The sequence below is a fragment of the Glycine soja genome, chromosome 13 (assembly GCF_004193775.1).
Source record: "Glycine soja cultivar W05 chromosome 13, ASM419377v2, whole genome shotgun sequence".
NCBI lineage: Eukaryota > Viridiplantae > Streptophyta > Magnoliopsida > Fabales > Fabaceae > Glycine > Glycine soja.
The window spans coordinates 18,606,637-18,633,268 of record NC_041014.1 but is presented as its reverse complement, the minus strand read 5'-3'; the positions used below and the strand labels follow the sequence as shown (position 1 = coordinate 18,633,268).

The following is a 26,632-nucleotide window of genomic DNA, read 5'->3' as shown; positions in this document are numbered from 1 at the left end:
TCATACAGATAATACTCGATAATTTGAAGCCAATGAATTATGTACATTTGAATTATCAAACTCCTTTTAAATTTTTAAATACAATTTTTTGTAATAATTCAACAATAGAGATTGGTGAAAATAAAAAAAGTTACACAATTAACCTATTATAAATTATCTATACTGACAACTCTTAAGATAATTATAAAAAAAATCAACGAACTTTTCATACAATTGGAAATAACCGACATTAAACAATTACAGATATTAGTGTATGTAATATAAACACATGTCATTGAATTAGAAGAAATTTTGTAAAATTTATTAAATTTTAATTATAATATATATTGCTTGGATCATAACATATACGAGTTGCCAAATTGAATGATAAAATAATGAAAATCATAACAATTCTAATTACTATAACTGGAATAATTATATATTTTTAAGAATTGAAAATATTATTTTTTGTAGTTGTACAGGAAATCTTTTTTAAGGTGATATAACATCACAATTCTTTAATGCTTACTAGACAAAAACCTAATTAATATATATATATATATATATATTATAATATTTATAATAAATATAATTATTTATGTCTATATAATGTAATGTAATTTAGGTTAAATTATTCTTTTATATTTCTAGAGCGAGTCAAATTAGTCCCTTTCAAACAATTATTTTTTATTTTATTTTGGGATGTAATTTTGAACCATTTTTTACTAATTTGATACGTGAAAATTATCCTATTATATTCACTTAAATTATGAAATATAATTAAGTACGAATCAAAAGTAGGTCAAACATGGTAAAAAAATGAGTTTCATTTTGAAAATATCAAATTCAAAATTACACCAAAATGGTGAAAAAAAGCCTCTTGTCCCTCTTCCTTTATATATTTTGGTTTTGAATTTCATTTTGGCATTGTCAATTTAGTCTTTGACGCGCGTGCAAGGGCGGGATCCTCCCTGCTGAAAATCATCCCTTCCCTTCACAGTTCACACACTCGCAATCTCTCTCTCTCCATGGACGAATCCTCGCTGCAACTCGTCTCCGAAATCGGAAGACACCTCGCTCACCGAACTCGTCCCAACAAAGACTTCTTAGTCAAATCCCTCGGAGTAAGCTTCGCCTTCTCATGCTTTCGTTGCTCTCTCTCTCTCTCTTTTAAACGTGTCACTTGCGCCATTATAATGCATTTTCCACTCGTTTTTTTTTTAAATTGATAATAATTTGTAAGCATGTTCGTGATTTCTGTGGTTTGCGGATGAATTTCGAGTGCGTTGAACTAGGTTGTAATAGAAAATTGGTAATAGAGTTCCGAATGTGCGTGAATTCGTATTTCGTAGTTTGAGTTACCAAGACATGTTGGAAGGAGAGATAAGGTGCTTTGGATGGTTAAGAGAGAAGCGAAGTGGGGAAAGATCGCAGCTTCGATCCTCTTTGCCAACAAAACTAACATTCTAGCAAACTAACATTTGCCGATAAAAAAAAAAAAACATAAGCAAAACAAAACCATGACATGTTGAATTTGGTTACTTCATGATTAGTTAGATGGTTGCCAGTAGTTGGATAATTAGTTACTTTTCGATGAGTATATCAGTCACTTTGTCGCTCCACTGTAATCAATTTCAGTTTCCTCTCTAAAATGTTTTTCAGTGTTGGTGTTTAGCTTAGATGCTGGTATGCTGACAGAATTGTTATTGTTATGTTGTGCAGAAAGCTGCAAATGCTTTGGCTCTGATAAAGCAGTCTCCACAACCACGAACAGCCAAAGAAGTACAAGCTGCTAAGAAACAAGAAGATGCTTTAAAGCCCCTGGCAAATGCTGTGGTTTGTGGCGGTCTTCTTCAACATGCAGACAAGGAAGTTAGGCTTCTGGTAGCCATGTGTGTCACTGACCTTTTTAGAATCATGGCACCTGTACCGCCTTTTGAAGACAAGCATTTGAGGGTATCCATTATGTGTAGCCTATTTAAAATATGTGCAGTCTTCTTTTTCCCTTTTTCTTATTTTTTTTTGCTTGTTATGTATGTGGGTCCTTGAGTGCTTTAGTTGTATATAACATTAATTTAATGATTGTGCTGACTGCAGATGTATTTTTGTTCTCAGGATGTATTTAAACTTATCATTAGTTTGTTTGAGGATCTAGCTGATACCGCAAGTCCATTCTTTTCAAAAAGGGTTAAAGTATTGGAGACAATGGCTCAATTAAAGTGTTGTGTGATAATGCTGGAGATTGACTGCATAGACCTGGTTCTTGAGATGTTCAATATTTTCTTCTCCGTTGTGAGGTTGAGATCTACCTCCTCTCTCCTTGTGCTTATTATTTATTATTTTACTGGATTTCTTAGCTTGTTATCTAATCGGGAAAAATTCCTAGGTCTATTTATATGGGCACTATTCTGTGTCTGACTTGTGAGACAAAATTGTTAGTTTTTAGCCTATAAGGGATTTTCCATATTATTCATTTCTTCATTAGTTGAATACATTAGTTGGTGGGAATTGGGAGGTTGCAGTTTAATAGCTGTAGCTGTTATTTCTTGTGCAGAAGCCATTCCTTGGAAATATCAGAAATATGCAGTCCATTTATGATTGTTGATTTTAGTGGAATAGTTAATGACATCTGATCCACCATACCTTTTTTGCAGAGATGAACACCTTTTGATTAGTGCCATGACTTCTATAATGATAAATATTTTGAACGAGAGTGAGGAGGCTTTTCAGCAACTATTGGAAGTGATTTTACAAAATCTTATAAGGCAAAATAAAGTAAGAGCTTTCTTTTGGTCATTTTTATTTTTTTTAATCTTAGTTTATATTTACTTTTCCTAATATTTTCTTCATGATAAACAAATGTTATACATATAAGCTTTGTGATTATAGATCAAATGTTGAGTGTAATTCATTTTCATTTATTTTCCCTTTTTCGTCCACAAGAATGTAGCTATTATCCACAAAATATTGTGCTTTATTGGTTTTTTAGTCAATATGCTTAGTCTCTGTTATGTTTAAAGCCTTATACTTTGGTTTGATTTCGTAAAGTCTGATCTGATGCAAATTATTGAGCAATTTGATTCTCACTTTAATTACTGGGAATACCACTGTTCATAATTATGTAGTAGTAGTCATATTTAGATGTCACAAGTTTTACTTTTGTCTATTCAGATGTTTTTGGGTTTGTTAAACACTTCTCTATCTTATATGAAACCAGATTGTCATTGTTTCAAAATCTCACTCCAACTGAACAACAGGATGCAATTTTCACTGCTGATAAACTTGCTGCATCGGTCATCAAAGCTTGTGCACAAGAGGATGAGCTGAACTCCCTTGTTTGTGGGTTTTTAACAACTTGCATACATGACAGAGATGCTATGGGCAGCGAGCTTAAAGAATATTACAATGAAATTTTCTCTAAAGTTTTCCAGTGTGCACCTGAGATGCTTCTTGATGTCATCCCAAGCTTAATTAAAGAATTATCGGTACACTACTTTATGTCAAAATGTTTAAAATTGTATACAAGATGAAACCAATTGTTTGAAATTACTTCATTTATTTTTTATATGCTTATTCTGTTTTTTCTTTTTTTGTCAAATGTATTGATATTCTTACCCTTTTTCTATTTCTATATTTGCAATCCATTTCATAGGCTGATGAGGTTGATGTTCGGATAAAAGCTGTAAATTTGGTGGGGATGCTTTTTGCACTTCAACATCATGTTGTTCAGAAGTATCATGAGCTTTTCGTGGAGTTTTTGAAAAGATTTTCTGATAAATCTGTGGATGTTAGGATCAGTGCTCTACAATGTGCTAAAGCTTTTTATTTAGCGAATCCTTATGATGGGACAGAATCACGTGAAATTATGAGTAAGCTCCTTCATAAATATTCTTGTACTTGTTTATCTTTTATAGTTTTATTGATATTATCTAGTTTGGTTCCATATTCAAATGTCCTTGGCAATTTTCATCCAAGTGATTTGTGATAACCTTGCAATTGAACAGCTTCTGTTGGAGATCGATTGTTAGACTCTGATGACCAAGTGAGAAAGCAGGCAGTTCTTGTTGCCTGTGATATTTTTAGTTCAAACCTAAAACTTGTTTCATCCAAACTGCTATCTCAAGCCACTGAAAGACTCCGGGATATAAAGGCATGTGCTATTGAATTTTGTATGCTTGGTAAAGGATGAAATAGTGAAAATAAAGAATCCCTAACACTTACTAATGCTTTTCCAGATTACTGTTAGAAAGAGTGCCTTGCAAAAATTGATAAAGGTATATCGAGATTACTGCAAGAAATGTTATGAAGGCAGCATGACAATTAGTGATCACTTCGAAGAGATTCCATGTAAAATTATGATGCTGTGCTATGATAAAGATTGTAAGGAGTTCAGGTCAGCTTATGGATTTGAAATTGCTAGTTGAATCAAAATTAGTGTTCCCTTGTTAGAAGTAAAGGTTACTTTTCATAACATGTCAGGTTCCAGAACATTGAATTTGTTCTTGCTAATGATCTATTCCCTGAGGATCTTTCGGTTGAGGAAAGGACAAACCATTGGATGCACATGTTTTCTCTTTTCAGTTTTCCTCATGAAAAGGCACTGGATACTATTTTGACTCAAAAGAGAAGGTACCAATACCAACATGCTGCTGTTAACAGGATGAAAGTAGAGTATTATTGTTTACAAATTGTTCCATTTTTTTCCAGGTTCCAAAATGAAATGAAAAGCTATTTGGCTATGCGGAAGAAATTGAAGGTACCAATAAAATGTTCGGCAGCATTTACTCATAATAAGGGCACCTTTTAGAGTTTTTATTGGTTAGAAATAGCTGGAATACTTGAATAAGTTGTTGTATATTGCTGACGAAATGGCATATATAGATAATAGATATCTTGAATGCGAACTAATGATTAACGAGTACTTAGTGGAGGCTTGCTACTTGTAATTTAAGAGTGACAGATTTGGGAGTAGAAAACAGAGTTTGTTATTGCATCTTATGATGTAATTAGGATAGCAATAAAGATTATTTTTTCTATTTAGACAATATGGAACTAATATGATGGTTAATAGAAACGGATTGGTGCATAACTCGCTCCAAAGAAATTGTTAAAGAGGGGAGTAATGTCCAAGTCTTATAAGAAATATTTTGCCCGTATTCCTGGGACATTTTAATACCCCTTACACCCAGGATTGGATATCTTAATTCTGAAATTTGCATGATTGGACATCTATGGGTAGCCTAACATCAAGGGTCTGTTTGTTTGCAGTGAAAGAGAGCTGAAAAGGAGTGAAATGAACAGTAAAATGAAGTGGAATCCACAATTTTACACTCTAATTTAAAACTTTCATCTCAATTCACTTTCATTCCATTTCATTTCACTCTACCGAATGTACCCTAAGATTGGAGGAAAGTGATAGAAACTGGAACAGAATTATAGAGAAAAAAGCTTCTATTAACATACAAAGTATGCAAATGATTCCCAGGACTAACGAGAGGTCTAGAGGCCCCATACTCTCCCATAAAAATCTGAATTCGCCCTCAAATCACAAGATGAAATCTCCCTCTCAACCCATTTTCTTATTTATAGGCAACTTGCTTTGTTTCTCTAATTATCTCAGCACCCAACTAACTAACTCTAATCATTCAACTAATTATGTAACTATGGGTGTACCTATCGGAAAAACTTTAATATGATATTAGAAATGGAATGAGCCTTATCTACTTTTGAAAACTAGCTTAAGGGAGGAGGATTTCCCAAACCTTATCAGGAATATTCTGGTCATATTTTTAGCCAGTGTGGGATGTCTTAGTGATGGTTCTCTTGATAGTGGGAGAGTAATGACTCATGAGGGTCTTTAGAGTAAAGGTTTAACTTGTGTATTTGATTGAATTTCAACCTTTGCAATTTGCTCTTTTTATAGGTTAAATTTATTCATTGAATATTAAAATAAAATCTTCTACTGCTAGTAAATCCTTACTTTTTTCCCCAACTGGTAATTAATAGTTAAGAATTTATATGATGGAGCCATCCTAACATATAGGCAGTTTGATGTGTTGTGTATATGATTTGATAGCTTGGAAATAATGGAGCTTCATAACTTGTTTCAGGAAATTTGTCCAGAAGAAACACAGAAGAAGATTGAAATTATGTTTACAAAAATAGCAGCATTCTTCCCGGATTCTCACAAAGCTGAAGAGTGTCTGCATAAGTTAAACCAAATTAAAGATAATAGCGTGTTTAAATTACTTGAAAAATTGTTGGAGGAACAAGCCTTCGCCACGATTGGACAAACTATGAAAGTATGTTGTTTGTTTTGACTTATGCATAGAATATTCTATATCAGCAATTTGAATGAGTTTTAATTGAGAGTCATGCATAGTATTCTTTTATGGGAGTGTGCCTGCGTATAGGGAAATGTTAACACTGCATTCTTTACTTAATTAGTCATTAGTCATACCCTACGTAGTTCTCTTGTGATTGGAAGTAAATTTTTATTGGTTGGATAAGGGGTTGAGGTTCTCTCATAATTTTTCTTTTCATTGCTCATACTTGCTCCAGTGACTTTGTTTTTCTCTTTCATGGCAAGTGACTTCTGTGATGATTGGGCTTAATAGATCATAAAAATTGGCGTTATTGGTTATGCTTCAGGTGTGTTGTATGACTATGATTTGTGACTTCTCTTACAAAATGAATTGCATTTTGTATACACATTATATATTTAAGTCACTCTGTATTTTGAGAATATGTAATCACTGTTTTCATGTGTGATGTTTCTTGAACTTTTCTATACATCTTGTGCCATGTTTTCTATGCATATTTTTATTCTTAATTTTCTCTATGTAGTTATTTTTGTTTTTGTTTAACCATCCATTTTCCACATTTTATGTCTCTTTCATTTTTGTTTTGCTTGCAGGATAAACATCTGGTAATGATTGGAGACAGCAATCCAAATTATGAGTTTTTACGTCTGCTCTTCTCCAAATGTTCATCCAACATTTTCAGCTCAGAGCATGTCAAATGTATCTTAGATTATCTTTCCAATAATGAAAATGGAAATAAGGATTTGGAGGATTCTTCTGCAAATCTTCTGCTGGTAACAGAAAATGTTTCTTAGTGGATTTTAATATACTTTCTTTTAGTTAGTTAGTTGTTAGTCTCTTTTTATTTTTGGTGGGGAAGAGAAAAGGGATAGATCATTTGACCCTGCTGCCTGAAAATGAAATTAGGCACTAGACAATTCAAATTAAAAGATTGTCATAGTGACTAGTGAAGCATTCCAGCAAAAGTAGATAACCTATTATTTGACATGATGTTCATGTTGTGGCACTTACAGTTGAATCATAATTTTTAAGCCAAAGTGTTAAATAGCTGCAAGATAACTTGTACACCTTTAATTGTTTGACATACATTTATTTTGAGTAGTTAAAATAATAGAAAAGAAAGAATGGCCAATTGGTGCAAGCATGAATTTTGTATAAGGGTGGCTTAGAGGCACTAATATGTGCATTCTGCTGTCATTTCTATTAGATTTGTGGGATACAGATGTGCATATTGTACACCTGCCCTCATATTGCTTCTCTGCCTTTTTGGGAATTTTCTGACTGAACATTTTTGGCTTTATTGAAGAGGGTTGAAACTCGAAACAGTTTGATATGTTTTAGACCTCTTGAAATGTGCCAGATATCTTCAAAATGTTTGGAGATTTGAGAAAGACACATAAAAGAGTTAGGAAACATTCTTGAAATGGAAATAAACTCAACAAAACACACAAAAAATATAAAAGTTTCAAAATATGTTGAAGGGTTTGGATTTTTGATTTGTTTAGGATGTGATATGTGCCTGCTTACATGTGCATTGTAGGTGAATGTTGAGGATGAATGAAAATGTGATAAAAGGAATTTAGATACCTCATGAAAGAACTTGTTTAGTATAAAAGCTTAAGCCATCTGGTTTCAGGAATGGTTTTTGTGTGTGTTTTCTCTATCAATGTGATAGTCTCTGTGTCAAACTAATTAATTCAAAACCAGAGAGGGTTTTGAGTATGAAGTGATTTGGTGGCTACCCTAAGATTTTAAGATTATTTTGACTATTGTAGCCAAATTGAAGGAAGCTTCTTTGTTTGTAGGAGCCAGGCAATAGTCTTTAATGTGGATTATTTGATAAGTTTTGGCACCATTTTACTTGAACCAGGCTATTGTTCGAAATTTCCCCTCTATGCTGAAAGGCTTGGAAAAGCAGTTCCAAAAGTTGTTGGAACAGAAAAGTCCTGTTAATGACAAGCTGATTGAGGTCATAGCAAAGGCAGGCTCTCACATGTCTTTCAATCATAGGTATCTATTTTTTTTTCTTGAATATATGCTGAATGTTTCCAACAGCATTACACATCAGAAAGTTTGGTTTAACAAAACTTACCATTGCTGCTACTATTTCAAAGAATACTTTTATGACATATAAAGCTGTTTTGTTTTAATTTGGAAGATTTTACTTTTGTGTTTTTAATTTTGAGCAGTTTTATCTGTAATTTTCCCCCCCTGTAAACGATGGTTGTCTTCCTGAACTTTTCATGCACTAGTGTGGTGTTGCTACAAGAGATTAAGTAATCTGTAGATACTTTGTATTCATGTTGTCAGCTTGTTAATTTTCAAAGATAGGTCTCCTTTTCTTAGGGTGATACTGATTTGGGAGCTATCCCCAGATGTAAAGTTGGCTAAATGATCTAATAATTTATTTTTATGATTAAGGTAATGAATGTTTGGAGTTAAGTTGAAATTTTGCTTTTAGTTGGAGAAATGTTGCCTTTGAATTGAATTAGACCTTTTGATTAAAAGTAGACTGATATTTGACTACGTTTCTAATTTAGTTTCCTTGTGTTTTCTGTGTGCAGTGATATTTATCCATTACTAAAGAGAATTTGCTTGGATGGAACTCGCAGACAAGCCAAATTTGCAGGATCTGCAATTGCTGCTTTAAGTTTTGAACAATCAGTTTTCAGAAAGTTATATGAGGTTTGGGCATCATCAGATAAAGCCAAATCTGTTTTGCAGAAAAAAAATTGAGCAAATTTTTTGCTAATCTCTTGAAATCTTGAAATTACAAAATCAAAATAGATTGAGGAGTAGAGGACTTAAAATTAGTGAAAGGTCATGTAATAAATAATGTCCAGATCCATAGTCAAACATGGCCTTTTAGAAATTTTTATTGACTAAGAAACTTTAACATAGTTTATCTGCTGAACACTTCTAAGCATCTATACTTAGACTTTGTTTTGTTTACAGAAATAAATTGTGTAATTTTTTGCTTTTTTTTATTGAAGATGATGAGGCAAGGGGAAACTTAATTAGTGGGCAATAAAGTGCTGTGAACAGTATCTATGAGATTGGGGTTATTAATTAGATTGTTTAGGGAAATTAATTAGGTTTTTCTTTTTCATGAGTGTATGATTAATATTTTCTACCAAAGAAACGTTTGTTTTTCTAAGCAAATTGTTTCACTAGTTGCCTATTTTGATCGAAAACAATGAGGTTTAGTGGCTGGCAGATTGCTGTGAGCAGTACCTGAGTTTAGGATTGGAATTTGATGGACTAGGACATGAATAATTAGGGTTTTTATGGTATGTATCATAAGTGTTTTTTGGGGGAAGTTTGATCTTTGGAGAGTATGATAGAATTGGGATTGTTGGATAAGGAAGTAACCTAGGCATAGAGTTCTAAGGTATCCAGCTCAAATGAAAGAGCTGCGTCACATGTCTATTGGCCAACTTTCCCCAAAATAACAACTTTATTCATTGATCAGGTGGCTCACTTGTATTGGACTCTGGAACTTTGGAACTGAGAAGCCTTTATTTAGTATCTAAGCTACCATTTTGGTCCACCCAAGATTTGTAACTTTAACCTAATTCTCTGAAGATTTAAAGCAATTATTTTGCTTGTCTATCTCAATTGTACTCACTGGTTCATTATTTTGTTGCATCCGACCATGTCTTTAGTAACAAGAACCTTTTCTCTAAGCTCTCCCAATTTTGTTATTATCTATGATCACTTTGATGCATGTTTACCAAATCTTTAAGAGGTTCATGGATGAGTTTTCTTTGGATCAGGCTTGGTGAATATGCCTTATCCTATGTTGGGAGTGTTTGAACTTAGAAACATATATTACTATGTCTAGGTTCAATTTAAGTGCCCTGGTTTATTGTATCATGTATATATAGTGACTAGGAAAATTGTATTTGTAATGACCCTAATGGTCAACTTCTCAACGGCTCATACACTACGGCATTTCACATGGTGAAACTTCACTCAATTTCTTGTTGGTCAGAACCCTCCATAGGTAGTTCTTTTAGAGATCTCGGCAATCTGTTTTGGCTGCTTTTAGGATCAATGACTATTCTCATAAACTAACACGAGACTTTTCAGCATGCTCTGTCCTTATTCACATGCTTTCAGAGAAACTTCCCAGAAGGTTGCCCATCCCATAACTACTCCAAGCCAAACACGCTTAACTGTAGAGTCCTTTAAGTCATTCGCAGTTGTATAGTCCTGTACCTACATAGCCTCTGGATCCCTCTCATTTTGGTGTAATTTGTCCAAGGTGTTACAATATCTATGAATTGTTATACATTTATTTCATGCATTTGAAGATGCCTAAGGCACAAGCCTATTTATAATATACAAAGTGATAGTACCTCCAATAAATACCTATAGGAGGAGGAATAGGTTGGCAACAAGGAATTGGTATGCCCTAATATTAACAATAGATAGTTAGGTAACTAATTAGAGGGATGAGAGGGAAACCAAAAGTGGATGGTAGCTTGTATTTTGGGAAATAGGATTTTGGTTATTGGCAGAGGTCAGGGTTTCTTGAATACCCTGATAAAGTAACAATTGACCTAAGTGTAGCCAACTAGCCATTGAAATACAGTGCAATTTCTTTTCTACTCTATCATTTTCCCTGCTGTCTCTTGTCTAGTTCTATCTCCAAGAACTAAGAAATTATAAAAGAATTGCATATAATTTCATATATTTTAAATGAAAAAAGATAATTCTTCATTTCTTTGATGTTATAAAACCTCTTTGACCCCCGTAATATGAGCAAAATTAACCTAGTTGCTGTGTATAAGCCCTTGATCCATAGTCACCCATGCTTTGGGTTTTATTTGATTGTTGTAAAAGCTTTAGGTTTGGAGTTGAATAAAAAATTTGTTTCCTTGTTATGGCTACTAGTGACCTCTAGTTACACTACTTATCATACATACCTATTTGCATGCTGATTGATTTATAAAAGCTCAAACCACTCCACGAGGATACTTCATTCTGTCTATTGACCGTTATAAGTTAAAGCTTATTTGGACATTCTATTGGTAGTAATTGATTTGCTTCTAAGCAATGACAACTAACATTACCCTTTTCTTTTTCTCTGTACGTGCCCAGGAGCTAGCGGATTCTTTATATAGCAAGCGGAACGTCCCTACTATTTTGCAATCTTTGGGTTTCATTGCACAATACTCTGTTTCAAATTTTGAAACTCAAGTTGAAGAGATCACATCATATATATGCCAGAAGATCATTCAAGTACTTGAATTTAACTATAAATCTTGCTTGTTTAATTTATTCTGCCAGAACATGTTGATATTGTGGCAAATATATTAGCTGTATGAATTGTTCATGGAATAAGTTGCATGTTTGATTAGATGGAGCATTTGGATGATGGTCATTATGCAACATCCTTTCATGATACTTCTCAATGTAGCGAATCTTGTCGATTAAAGGTTGGTATGAAGAATCAGATAGTGTGCATTTGATTACAAAGTTCTCATCTGACTTATATAAATGTTTTTTCTAATCTGTTTTATGCGATGTAAGAGGAAAATGCTATTTACTAGGTGTGGAATATTTCAAATGGTGTACATTGTATTCATTCCATAATGGCTTTGTAATTTGTTTAGTTTCATGACCATGATTTTACAGATTTATGGGCTGAAAACACTGGTGAAGATTTCTTTGCATTGTGAAGGGAGCCATGTCAAGCATAATATTAATGGAGTGTTGGACATTTTGTCAAGAATGCTACGTGAAAGTGATAATTTCATCAGTATAGCTACTGGTTCATGGTATGACATTTATAGTTATCTCTTTTTTCTTTAGGTCAATCTTTGTATGCACTAGCTCTAGGTACAAATACAATGCTTTTGGTTTCATTTTTCCATTACCCTAATAAATATTGTAGTTGATTTCATGTTTTTACTTACAGAAAACCTTGACCTCGATTCATAATATTTTAAACTCACTAGCTGACATGAAATATAAAATCATAGTGGCCAGGGACTTGGGTAGTTTTTTGAAGGTCATTCATTGGTTTGAACTTTGATGCATTGTTCCAAAAAAAAAAAACAGTCTATCATTGACTATTGTTGTTTTGCAAAAGTCTAAAAGATTCCAAGGTTCTTAACAACCTTACAAAGCCTTGTAGTGAATAGTGACCGGGCGTAACTCAACCCCACAAAACCGGTGAGGATTGCTCCTCACTTATATACTCTACTCTGTCCATATCACTAGTTGATATGGAATCTCCAACACCCCTCTGCATGCCAAGGACTGGACATCTCAATTGTCGAGTGTGAAATTTGCAGGAATTGACATCCTATAAGTCCAGTGTTATCAATGGTGGATGGTGGAATAAGGAGGAAGGCCAAAATTCTGCCATATAATTAAGCACACCATATCAGCCTATGGTGCTACCATAGCAGGCCTCCCTTTACAAGTTGTCTATGGTGGTTGGCAAAAAATATGTCACGCCATTCCACCATTTTTTTTTTTTGATCAGCAAATATAATTATATTCATATATATGAGAAAAGTACCAGAGGTACTTGAGATACAATTAGTTGGATGGCCATAATCTGGTTCCAGATCAGACTGAAATAGAGTCTGAGTAGGAACCAAAAAGGCTTCACCCTGCCATAATTAAAATACTAGTACAAAAAGCCTTTCTCCAGATTAATATACTAGTACAAAAAGCCTTGTCTGATATTAGTAGACCATTGATTGAAGTGTACTGCAAAGCCTTTCTCCAGATTTGATAACCATATCCATAAAAGAAAAGAAGCATCGTCAATCAGTTTGTTGCTGTCCAAGGATTCGTTGTTGAAGATGATCTTATTTCTTTTCTGCCATATTGTCCAAGTTACAGCAAGCCACCAGCACTTCCATCTATTAGTCCTTGTACCACCAACCATTATGGAACCGTGATGGAGAAAATGTTGCCTTGGGTCAATCGGTAGAGCTGCTGAAATATTCAGCCAAGATAGTGTTTCCCACCAAATGGGGAGGATTTTGCTGCAGTGAAAAAACAAATGCCCTGCATCCTCTTCCATATTTCCACACAATGGACAGCTCCTATCCGCAACCTCTACTTGTCTCCTGTACAAATTGACTTTAGTAGGCAGCCTATCTCTAAGAAGCCTCCAAGCAAAAACTGCAACTTTGCTTGGCACCTTTAGATTCCACAGCTCCTCAAATGCTCGATCCTTTTCCCCCTCAACTACTTCCCTGTGTATAAGCTGACTGCACTGTGTATTGTCTGCTTTGATCTTCCTTCCACACCCACTCATCCCTTTTGTTTCTCTGTATTGTGTTCGTTCCAATGTCCGTTAGGAAATTTGAAGCCATTGTTATCTCATTATCAAACAACGGCCTCCTCCATGACAAGTTCCACTCCCATACGTTGTCCTTAAATTCTCCCAACTGCTGGATTATCTGATTCTGTTGTTGGGAAACTACATACAGTCTTGGATACTTTGTGATTTTTTTATTTTTTTTTGCACAGCAAAAATCTGATAATATTAATAATCATTCAGTACTAAGTGTACTGAAATATAACAAAAAGATACAAAGGCAGAAACCTGCCAAACCCAACTACATAAGATAAAAGCGCAGTAGCTGGAGACCCACAAAGCAAAAGAAAACCCCCCTAAGACATTTCTTCCTTCAAGCTAGTAGACCATTGATTGAAATGAGTATGGAAATCTTTCTCCATACAATTTATCCAAGACCAAGTGTGGAATAAAGCTTCATCCATGACTTTTTTGGGGCTGAAAGTCTGGTTGTTAAACACCAAGGCATTTCTATGCTTCCAAATAGTCATGGATAGAGCTACCCAAAAAACTTCCCATCTCTTGTCTACATAGCTTTTCCCACTCCAGTGAAAGAATTGCAGAAAATGATATTTAGGCTCAATGGGGAAAGGACCCACTCTATTGACCCATCTCAAACTCTCCCACCAAAGATATCTAGTTTTTGTGCAGGAGTACATGACATGACCAACAGTTTCCTCTTCCACATCACAAAGAGGACAATTATAAGAAGGCAGCTCCACATGTCTCTTCCTTAGATTAGCCTTGGTAGGTAATCTGTTCTTGAAGATTCGCCAAGAGAAAGCACTTGCTCTTGGGGGAATTTTCAGACCCCAAATAATCTTGGAAGCACTGTCTTCAGTAACAGAACTGCCATCATCCTTCAGGAGATTGTAGGCTGACTTTGTGGAATAAGATCCACCAGGATCAGCCCTCCAGAGGAGAAGGTCCCTACTGGAAGGTTGGATCTGAACAGCATCAATGTCTGCCATGAAAGCTGCCACCATATCAATTTCATGATCAAAGAAATTTCTCCTCCATTGGAACTTCCACTCCCATCTGTTATCAACTAAGAGGCCCATTGAGTTGATAGTATAATTCTGCTGAGTACTCACTTGGTACAAGCTTGGGTATTTGTCTTGGAGACTTAAATCACCCTCCCTCCACTTGTCTTTCCAAAACTTGATTCTGACCCCATCACCCACCTTCCACCTCAAGTTATTGATGATGCTATTGCTATGATGCTGCTGATGAGGCCTCTCCTTGTATCCACTCGTCTTCCCAGAATTTAAACCTGTCCCCTCTCCCTACCTTCCACATGGTTCCTTTTTTGAGCTGCTCGTCTTGTTGTAAGGCTTGAAAGATTATCTTTAGGTCCCTCCACCACAATGAATCTTTATTGCTGCCAGGTTCTTCTTCTAGACCCCTCATCCCTCCATATTTGGATTGCAAGACTCTTGCCCACAGCTGCCCTCCATGCTGGAATAAGTTCCACCTCCACTTACCAAGTAGTGCAAGGTTGAAAGTATTTATGTCCTTGATGCCCAAGCCTCCTTTGTCTTTTGATCTGCATACTATCTCCCATTTAATCCACGCTATTTTGTTTTTATCTGGACCTCCACCCCACAGAAATCTGCGCTGCAAGCTAACTAGCTTATCCTCTACCCTCTTGGAAATCCTGAAAAAAGATAAAAAGTAAATAGGAATAGAATTTAAGATTGATTGGATAAGGGTGACTCTCCCCCCAAAGGATAGGTGTCTTTGTTTCCACTTAGATAATGCCCTCTCGCACTTTTTGATGATAGGATCCCACATCTGAACCTGCCTCGTATTTGCCCCAATAGGTATGCCTAAATAGACAAAAGGGAAGGACAACAAGCTACAATTCAACCAACTGGCTGCATCAAACTTCCATCTTTCCGACATATCAAATGCACCAAAACCACTTTTTGCAAAATTAATCTTGAGACCCGATGCAAGTTCAAAAATCCGCAAGATTGATTTAATCGCCCTGACATTCCCCTGTGAAGCTTCCCCAAAGAAAATTGTGTCGTCTGCATATTGGAGGATGCTAACCTCCACTCTATTTGACCCCACTGAAAAGCCTCGGTACAGATTTCCCTTGACAGCCTCTCTCACGAGTCCATTGAGTGCCTCTGCCACTATATTAAATAGGAAAGGTGCTAGTGGGTCACCTTGCCTTAGACCTCTCTGTTGTGAGAATTCCGCCGAGGGGCTACCATTTATCAGTATTGATACAGTAGCAGATTTTAAACATCCCTCTATCCACTGGATCCATTTGGCGCAGAAGCCCATCCTCCTTAACATATAGATCCAAAAATCCCATGAGACCAAGTCGTAGGCCTTCTCATAGTCTACTTTGAAGACTATACACGGTTTCTGACTTCTCCTTGCCTCATCCACCACTTCGTTAGCTATCATTGCACTTTGTATCAAATGCCTCCCTTCTATAAATGCAGATTGGGTTTCATGTATTATAAATGGCATGACCTTCTTCAATCTATTGGCCAGCACTTTGGCCACTATCTTGTACATGCAGCCAATTAGGGAGATTGGTCTATACTCATCCAGCGACTGCGGATTAGGCACCTTGGGAATTAAAACAATGAAAGATGCGTTACCTCCCCTTGGGAGGATGCCATTAACATAAAATTCATCCATGAATCGAAGCATGTCTGGTTTCACCAAGTTCTAGAATGCCTTGATGAATTTGAAATTTATTCCATCTGGGCCCGGACTCTTCTCTCCCCCACAGCCCCATACTGCCTCCCTTATCTCTTCCTCCGTAAATCTCCCGCTCAGCATGTCATTGTGCTGCTGATCTAATGACTGAAATTCTATCCCATCTAGGAGGGGTCTATTGTGGACCACTTTTTGGAATCTGCGGATGAAAAATTGTCGAGCTGTCTCCTGTCACGCCATTCCACCATAACGACCATAGTGCCACCATTTAAGAACACTGGATAAGTCCAACAACAATCGCTAGGATAAATTTTGATACCATGTTAGAATTTGGGTTTGGGCTAAACTCAACCCCACAAAACTGACTTTTTTTTTTTTAATCGGCAAAGAAAAGATTCATTAAAATAGAGGATAAGGGTACATGGGGTACCCACCCTTACAAAAGTCCTATGCTCTACCCCCAACAAAGCATAACCACTGAATTCCACCCCAAAAGTATACACATCCAACAAAAAATCAAGCTGCCAGTGCTAACTAAAGATGTAGCACCCCTGTATCAAATAAAATCTGTATTTCGAGTAAGGAAACCCAGAACATCCTACTATCCACCACTATCCTAATGCTGTATCCCTGCACCAACAATTTGCTAATTCCAACTGGTCAAGCTCTATAACTGCATAAAACAGCATCCAGTTGTATTACCATAATAGCCCAAGGCTAGCCACCTCGAATACCGACTGTCGTCCTTTACAACCTTGGAACACAATGACTCAACTTCAAGCCTTTGCCAAGCACCAATCAAATGACTCTTGAAAGTCTTTTGCAGATTCTTTCAACCAGGCCCATGAATAAAAATGACATCCTTCATAATATTATACCTATCAATTGTGATATCTTGAAACACATTTATTTCAGTACCTCCAGATATTCCAGACTACTGCTCCCCAAACAATCAACCACCTCTGCAATTCATTTTCATTTTGACATAAAGCTTCATGTTGCAGCAAGTGTGAAGACGGATCTTCAGGCAGTCCAGTATTTAAATTAATCCAAGCATAACAAAGCTTCGAAACACTTTCAGAAACTTGACAAGAAAACAGAATATAAGCACAGGTTTCATCTTGTTGAGCACAAAAAGGAACAATAGAGAGTCTCTCTAGTGGCAGGATTTAAGTATTATTTGCAACTCGACTGAGGAGGGGGGGCTGGTTTAAAAGTAGGACCAAATGGAAAATTGGAAGTGGATCAAAGGTGAAGTTTTGGGAAGACAGGTGGAAGGAAGATGGGGTTCCATTGCTGGAGAAGTACCCAAGAATGTACTGCGTTTCTCAACAGCAACAACAATATATCCAGCAGCTAGGGGTGGCAACAAATGGAGATTGGGAATGGCAGTTCCAGTGGAGGAGATTATTTTTGGAGGGTGTGATAGACATAGCTGCAAAATTTATGGAGGATATAGAGGGTCCGACAGTACAAGTTCAGCAACAAGACATTTGGATTTGGGAGGGGGATCCAAGTGGGAGCTACACAGTGGGGAATGCTTAGATGTTGCTCAATCAAAATATGATAGATGAAAATCATGATGGAGCATTTACTGCACTATGGAAGCTAAAAATCCCAAGTAAAGCATCACACTTTGCTTGGAGGTTGATTTGGGATAGATTTCCAACAAAGGTTAACTTGAGGTGAAGGAACGTGGAACTGAACAATGTCTGCTGCCCATTTTGCAGAATTTGCGATGAGGATGCGTCACACCTTTTCTTTAGTTGTGTCAAAACCATGTCACTATGGTGGGAAACATTGTCTTGGCTAAGCACAGCAGGCATCTTCCTGGAAGCACCGAGAGTTTCTTCAAAACTCCTATTGCAATCTCGATGGTATCTGACTACAAAGATGACAAACATGGTGGATTTCTCTGACCTGATGTATATGGCACCACAGGAACAGGATAGTCTTCTCAAACGAAAGCTTCCATGGTCAAAAATTGATGGATGATGCGTTATTTTTCTGCTGGACATGGCTTAAAAATATGGAAAAAGGATTCGGCATTCCTTTCCATTCCTGGTCTAGCAACATCAGGGCTGGGTTTTGTGTTCAGGGGGGGATTGGATTATAGATTTTTTGTGGTTGGGATCCTAGTTTAGATACAGATCTATGGCTGCCTAATGCCTGCACTAAAGCTTGTATTAGGACACCATAGCTCCGCCCAAAATTACTCTAGGATGTATATACAACAGTACCACTTGTACTGATTTTATGATAATATATAATACATACATATTTTTGCCATTAAAAAAAAATGTTGAGCACAAAAAGGACAAATACCTTCATTTGGTTCCAGCTGTGTGTGCCTGCATCTCAAATTATCACATGTTGGTAATCTGTTGTGCAAAATTCTTCAGATGAGGGAAGCCCCCACTTTATACTATGGCCTTATCACTAGTCGATGTGGGATCTCCAATAGTGACTAATATAAGTTATGCTCTTAATTATGTTTATCCATTTTGTCTCTCTCTCTTTGGGTGCGCATTAAACTGTTAACATTCATGCATTAAACTTGCTTATAAATTTTGCTGTGTTTACTATGTGTAGTGAAAGCGATAAGGCTCATATCAGATTAGCTGCTGCAAAGGCAATTCTTCGTCTTGCTAGGAAATGGGATTTACATATTACTCCAGATATTTTTCGATTCACTATATTGATTGCCAAGGTATCTTATGGCAGAATTGCTTTTACTTTGATTTGTTATGATATTTTTTTTATTTCAACTTTTTGTATCTCTATCCATATTGCAGGACTCTTCTTTCTTTGTTAGGAGCACGTTTCTCAGTAAGACACAAAAGTTATTGAAGGAGCATAAACTACCAATCAGATTTGCTTGTGCTTTTGCTTTGGCAGTAACAGATGGCACTGATGATCTGCAATATCAGGTATATTTATGTCTCTTAACATTTTATGTAAGTGATTTTTACTCTCTTTTCTTTTCATTTTATGAGTTTTGATTCATGTCATGCTGCATTATTTTTGCTGGATATCTAATTGTAAATCTATGCAATTGAAATGTTTTAATTAATGTAGACTATTAAGGCTATGTTTGGAATTTGTAAGGAAAAGGGTATGGTTCCATTCCATAGTAGTGAAATTGGAGAGGAATAAAAAGAAATGTATGGAATGGAGTGCATTCCATCAAGTTTCTCTCCGTTCCATCTTATTTTTAAACAATCCAAACAAGGGCATCTAGTATCATTGCATTCCATCAATCCAAATATATCTAAGGGAAATCTTGAATCTCTGTAGCTTTCTCTGTTGGATCTAGTGGACAAAAAATTGGTTAAGTTTCAAATTTTATCTACGATCATAATAGCTTACTCGAAGAAGATAATGTAGGTTTTTATTTCCCAATATAGCCCCAGAAGAAAGCCTGCTATTTTCTCATTATTGATTTATATATATATATATATATATATATATATATATATTCTAGAACCTGTCCTGTTATTGGGTTATGCTTGTCTTGCTTAATGGCTACTGATACTCTTTCAGAACTATAAATATATGAGAGAGTTTATAAAGGACTATAGTATATTAGCTCGTAGACGACAAACTTCTGCTGTTCAAGGAGTCATCATTGATTACCCAGCCTACATTTTGGTCTTCTTGATTCATGTTCTGGCTCGGAATAATGACTTTCCATTTGAAGTCTGTCAAGATGAAAAACCATATGCTGACCTTTGCAGGTAATATATTGCAATTATCCTTCATATTTTAGTTTCACTAATTATGGCATATGAATATACACTCTCAAGATGGTGACACATCTGGATTTCCTCTTTGTAGTCCACTTTTCTTTATCCTGCAGGCATTAGTTGACATCAGTATTGTTGAGGGAGCCCAGGACATTGTTAATGATGCTGTCTTACATGTAATTAGTATTTTTCGAGCAATCAGAAAGGTTGAGGATGCCATTGATGCGCAGATAACACCTGTAAAATACTTTGAGCATGTTCTTCATTAACTACTTGCTTTTTGTTGTATGTAAGACTGTAAGTTTTATTGAGTTTTGTGAAATGCAGAAGCTGCATATGCTGGCTGAAATTGGGATATTTATTTTAAATGAGTTCAATCATGGTGGAATTTCTGTATTGCAAACACCTGGACAAATTTTATTGCCTTCATCATTATATAGAGTGAGTCTCATTAAGAACGATGTAAGTTTTCTAGAGGGATTGTTGTCTTTCCTTTACACAGAAGATTAATCAGATTGTAATTTATTTTATTTTTAAGCTTATACAGTTAGCTTGTTCGTCTTGTTCACACATTTTTTTGCTTTGGATGAAACTTTTAACTGCAGACTAGTTCAAAATGTCCGAAGTCCTTTTTTGATGAAAAATTTCTAAGTAGAGTCTTTCATGCACTTAAGGAATCTACTGTGCCTCATGGATATGCTCAAAAGGTAGGTTTTATGTAAACACGATAGCCAATAATGTTTCTCATTTTTAATGATGCCATTCATTTTTATTTTATCTTTTTTTTTAATGATGCTATCAGCCTGCAAAAACACTTCCTAAGCATGGTCATAAGGGTCAACAGGATGTTAAAAAGTCTAATGTTAATATTTACGGTGTACTGGACTCGGCATCTAGCAAACCGGATGATTTGTCAAGGAGAGAAATAGCAAATGCTAAAGCTGTGAGGCCAAACATCCCTTCAGTGAAAAGGGGAAAATGTGTGCCTTCGTCTGGTTCTGGAACTGTTGGTTTGCATGAATGCTCTATGACTGAGAAGCAACAAAAAATAGCATCAAAACACTGTGAGAAGACAATAGAGAGAAACATGCTTTCATCAAGTGATTCTGTGCGCTTTAAGGGTTCTCTGACTGAATCACATGTGCCAACCCGCAAATCAAAAAGAGCTGCTGCTTGTTCATCGGAGAATGCTGTGACAAGTAGCAAACATACTGTTGAACCTTCCAAATGTCGTAGAACCAAACGGAAAGATACATGTGGCTCAAAGGTTGGTGGGAAATTCTTTCAAATATCGAAAGTTGAATACGGTTTGTTATACTTGCATGTTCATTTAAGTATATTTAATGAATGATATGAAAAAGTAAATTTATTTAGAATGCACTGACAGTGTAAAGGTTTCTTTATACTATCATTTAATTATAGATTGATGTGTATAATAAATTTGTTGACTTTTATAATAATTATTTTAGAAGTCATGCTTGGGATCATTTCTGATTTGTTGACAATGTATGAAAATTAATTCATTAAAAATAATACTTGATGTCGTGAAAACTTTGAAAATGTCAGCTTTCTCTCTGTTCTTGCTTATTCAAGCCTTAGGGATTGCTATTATTAAAGACGTGAACTATTCTATAGTCTATCCCAACCTACATTTAGGATGAGTTGGCTGCTTGACATGTTGTGAGAATCTTTTTGAAAAAGTTGTTTAGAGTTTGATCCTTACCACCTTGTCTCTCTAAAACCTTCTAGCATAAAAGGCTTGAGTAGGCTTGTGCTTTGAGTTTGAATAATGTTGTAGTTTTATTATGTGTAAAATATTTCCTTATTCATTGTTTTACTAATTATGATTAGTTTTGCTAACTTCCCTCTTACTGTTATTATTTACTGATTTGTAGCCTAAAATGTCTAGGTTAGAATTTATTTTTCATGTCTGTATATATGTTGTACCTACTGCTGTACATTAACAGAAAATAATATACAATTTCAGTTCTCTTTTCAAGTGATAAACTTCTCATTAAGCACTAATAGAATAAGAAAATAAAAAGAATTAAAGAGGTAAAATGCATTAAACTTCTCTCATAAGTTAAAATCAACTTATGTACCTCAATTGATGGAGAAGTTAAACAACAGAGCTTATAAAAAAGTTGTGTACAAGTTGACTTTTGCGAATGAAAGATATACAATTTATTTTATCTCTTTGGTTCATGCTATTTTATTCTCCTATAAGTGTTTACTAAAAAGTTTATCAAATGGTTCTTTTGTACGGCCTTTGAGCCTAATGCAACTGAGGTTATATAAAAAATATAAACCATTTATTAGGTTACTATTTATAGCATATGCTTTATGTATAGCTTGAACCTTCAAGTGTGTTGAATCATAATGAGGTCCATATGCAACTGGAAAGCAAACAGTATTTCCTTGACTTTATTTTTTAGATTTTTTGTTATCAAAAGTCTTGGTTTTCATAGTTACTGATTGTATCAAAGTAAGACCTAGTTTGGATTAGCTTCTTGCTTATGGGAGCTTTTCAATTATAAAATCCAACTTTTAAGACTTTTCTAAGGCAAGAATGCAAAGCTTTGATAAGTTAATAGATGCTTATGGAGAAGTTAGATGAGAAAGCTTATGAAAAGTTGAGATGCATGAGTTGATTTTAAGTTTTAACTTATGGGATATGTTTGACTCATTTTATCTCATTAATTCTTTTTATTTTCCTCTCATCTAAGTACTTATTGAGAAGATTATCCAAACTAGCGCTATGCTTTTGGTTAATGATTGTTGTGCAATCAACCCATACCTAGTGGATAATTGCTAAAATTCTTTTCTGCCATTCTAAAAAATAGGTCTCCTGTTTTGAGCTTCATTTGAACCTTATGTGTCTTTTGCCCTTTTCATATGTTGCCTAAGTGTATATCCAGCGGAAACAACTCTTATGAATGTCATTTGACTTTGTGGTGTAGAAACAAGAAATACTAGAAGATGTGTCTAATAAAAATCGCTTCAGCCTCCAGTGAGTTTTATGACTACTTTCTAGTTTTTTACCCCCTTTTTATGACAAATTGTGTTGAATAGCTAATTTTATTTTATCCTAATATGTTGCAAATTAGTTCCTTATCTTCTGTGATTTTGTTCTTGATAGAGGTAGGATTTTATTTCTTTGCTGTCTTGCCTCTGAAATTGTTGTATAGACCTGTTCCTTTTTTTGAATAGGCTTTGTTTTTTCTTTCCTTTATTAGGATCCTCCTCCGGATTGATGTACATATTTTTCTATTTAAACCTACGTTTTAACCAATCTGATCTGATTCAAGGAATGAAAAATACCATTTACACAGTTATTTAGAATTTACTTATTCATTAGATTCATTAGATATGGTTGATATTTGCTATAACTTCGTGAGTTTAATCTTTTGTGCCTGTCCAAACACAATATGGCATGTTTGGATTTTGTTCAAGAGTACATTTGAACAAAAATTAACTTGAAAAGAGAACTGAATATTATTGGATGATATATATTTATAAGCTAAACTTGTTAAAGGAAAGATGGAAACTATGAATAGGCTAAGCCTATTAAGGGAAAGACAGAAAATATGAAAAATCTAACCTAATAATTTCAAATATACTCTGAATATGAACAGAGATATTCTCTCCTGAATTAATGCCTATTTACAACAAAGAACTCACCTTTAATACACATTTTATTGGTCTTCTATAACTTTTGTTTTTCTGCCAAGTACTTTTATATATTCTCATTGCATAGTATTGTCTGATCTCCATCTATTACTTCTACTGATTATTTTATTTGGGAGGGGGAGTAGTGCTTATATTTATTTTGGATATTATTTGGACAGCTCATATACTTTGATTGTTCGTGTCTAGCCAGGAAGTCAAATCACATTTTCAATGTCCCATTGACGCATAATACGGATTATTGGTTATGTCACTTGATTAAAACCACTCTTGATTCTGTTGATTATTTCCCCTGCTCCTTCCTTTTATGATACCATGGTGGGCAGTGTGAGGACTTGCATGCCTAAATTATTGAACTTTACCATACAGTAGTCCATTGATATCTAACATTGTCATTTATCTGCAGTTTTATGCCAATGCTGGTATCTCATCTGATGTCACCTTTTTTTTTCTGTTTTTGTTATTCCATTGCCTTGAGACTTGACCAGCCTATAAATTTTAAACATTTATATCAGCTATACATCTCGTTTTCCTGTGTGACTTATGTTTAAGATGCCATTTTTTTGTTATTTAAAAAATTATATGGTCTCCTGTTTGATGTTGCAGTGAGCCTGATGAATATTCTTCTCTCGGTAGTATAAAAACTACTGTTACAAGACGCGTAGCTGCTAATAAGGGAACACCACTTAATAAAGAAAATAGTAAGTAGTGCAGCAACCAGCAAATGGATCTCGTGGCTGATATTTTTGTATAAAACAGGCATTGCCTATTAAGAGTAGTTCTAATATTGGAACATTCCCAAGAATATAGAGTTCTCTACTTGTAACAGAATCAGATAAACATGGGAAAATAACCTGTGAATATGTGTGTTCCATCTTACATGGTCCTTAGGTGGAAATACAATTAGTAAAATGAGGCATACTAAACACTAGTTAAAGAGATGTTGTAGAGGTAACAATCACTGCCACTAAGATAACTCAACAATATTTAGTTGTTTGCTACTTATTGATTCATCATGGTTTACAAGATTTACTTGTATGTATGTCTAGGATTTTGTATGTCCTCAAGAATTTTCTCTAAATAATGTGAATTTTGGTGTAGCTAATGTAAATGAAAGGGGGAAATGTATAGAGACATCAGCTTCAGAAGTTGTCAATACAAATGCATGTGCTGTAAGTCTTGCCCTGCCACGTTTTGCTGCCCTCTTTAGCAAAAGTTGTATTTGGGTCTGTCTGAATTTTAGTTTCTCATTTTCAGGTTAGAAGAACAAGACGGAAAGTATAAATATTGTGCCGTGTTCCCACGGACACTGGGTTTAAAGACTGCATGTTTTAACCCGAGTTATGCACTAAATCAAGAGCTTGTGTTATACATTTTCTTTTAATCCTGCATGCATATATGTTTATGCTTTAAGCAGTTGTCTGGCCTTGTATATATTATTAATATTTCCATTTAGATACGATACTTTAAATTGTTTTACCTTAAATCTACGATTCATATTTTGTAATCTATAATATACATAATGTAGGGATTTTTTTACCGTAATGAATCAAATCACGTGTAACTCCAATTAATAGTTAGTGAGAAGGGTTTATTGAGGCACATTTTAAAATATAAATTGAAATAAGACTAAAAATGATTTTTTTCATATTTATAAAACCAAAATTATTATGAGTAATTTTTGTCCGAAAACTACACCTTATTACTTTTCCTCTTTAGAAATAAAAAAAATGGCTATTATTTTCTTTTACCTTCTTAAAATTTATCTGATCAATTTTAATTTTTCTAAATAATTTAATAAGTTTTCTCTTCACATGGATTGCATTTTCGTTTAGTAATTATTGCAATACAAATAAAAATTAAATAATTGGAAAAAATTAAGAATTGATTTGAGAAAGATTTAGAAATTAGATCAGGTAATAGATAAAATAATATTTTTAATTAGATAAATTCAGGTTTAGAAAACTTTCAAGATTGGGATTTTGACACCAAGTCTTCCTATTGACTTAACCTTCATATTCTAATATTCTTCGTAATTCTCTTAGAAGGAAAATTAACCTGAGGTGATTTCTACTCTCTTTGAAGTCATAGTAGCATATCTAAGTGAATATGCTTTACTTCCATGGTAGTTATATTCAATTAAACTCGTTGAATTCATTGTTAATTTGTTTCTATCCTCTCAAGATTAATTTTACCATCGTTACTTAAAACCTAGATTCCTCTCCTATAGGGTCAACATGTTAGGTTTATCATTTTACTTTCTTAACCATTTCAAACTTTGAAAAATGATACCTAGGCATTTCATATATATAAACAAATAAGAGAAGAATCAAAGAAGGAATTAAGAGAACATAAAAGTAATTGGATTAACATCAATGATGGTCATAGACAGTGCCTTAACCCTAGAATAAGAAGACATTACTCACACAGTCATGAGACCAAAATGAAAAGGAGAAAAGAAAAAAAAAACGATAAAGAAGCGTGATCCAAGCTCTCGCTCTTAGCCATTTAAACACAGGTTCAAAACCCTTTTGGTAACCCTAAGAGAGTTATTTATAATAAAGGTACAATTAGGATCCAAGCCCATGTAATTCTAAAACCTAAAAATACAAAATAACAAACTGTTTGTGTGCCTCACCCTAGGTGTGGAGTATGTTGTGACTAATTTATATATTCTTGGACATGCACTTGTGGTGAGTGTCACACCTAGGGTAATGACCATTCTTTTGGTAGATCAAAGCTCTAAAGAGCTTTTAGTTGCCTTTCTCTTGACTCCAAATTACTCTAAACTCTCATCTTTCAAGCTTCAAAGCTAGATTACCTAGTTCAACACCTATCGAAAGTCTAAAAATTCTCAAAAACCGCATCAAAAGTTCCAAATGATGAAA

General features: G+C 34.8%; 1 protein-coding gene across 6 annotated transcripts; it reads left to right on the top strand.

Moving 5' to 3' along the window:
- The first annotated feature begins 892 nt into the window (after positions 1-892).
- Positions 893-25,314, top strand: LOC114382273 (sister chromatid cohesion protein PDS5 homolog A-like). 6 transcript variants are annotated; one of them, XM_028341570.1, is made up of 28 exons: positions 893-1,103; positions 1,702-1,935; positions 2,095-2,276; positions 2,634-2,754; positions 3,237-3,464; positions 3,632-3,848; positions 3,984-4,129; positions 4,215-4,372; positions 4,459-4,608; positions 4,687-4,735; positions 6,090-6,281; positions 6,896-7,075; positions 8,173-8,312; positions 8,867-8,987; positions 11,409-11,549; positions 11,669-11,746; positions 11,946-12,088; positions 18,904-19,021; positions 19,107-19,241; positions 19,855-20,048; positions 20,149-20,296; positions 20,388-20,519; positions 20,663-20,764; positions 20,860-21,324; positions 23,018-23,067; positions 24,351-24,445; positions 24,846-24,916; positions 25,002-25,314. In XM_028341570.1, the coding sequence occupies exons 1-28, from the start codon at positions 1,008-1,010 to the stop codon at positions 25,026-25,028; spliced, it is 4,113 nt and encodes a 1,370-aa protein (XP_028197371.1). In that variant the 5' UTR covers positions 893-1,007; the 3' UTR covers positions 25,029-25,314. The 6 variants fall into 6 exon arrangements, 3 of the variants coding, with proteins under 3 accessions (XP_028197371.1, XP_028197372.1, XP_028197370.1); XM_028341571.1 differs by having other exon boundaries at positions 20,385-20,498; XM_028341569.1 differs by having other exon boundaries at positions 20,385-20,519.
- Positions 25,315-26,632: the final 1,318 nt, after the last annotated feature.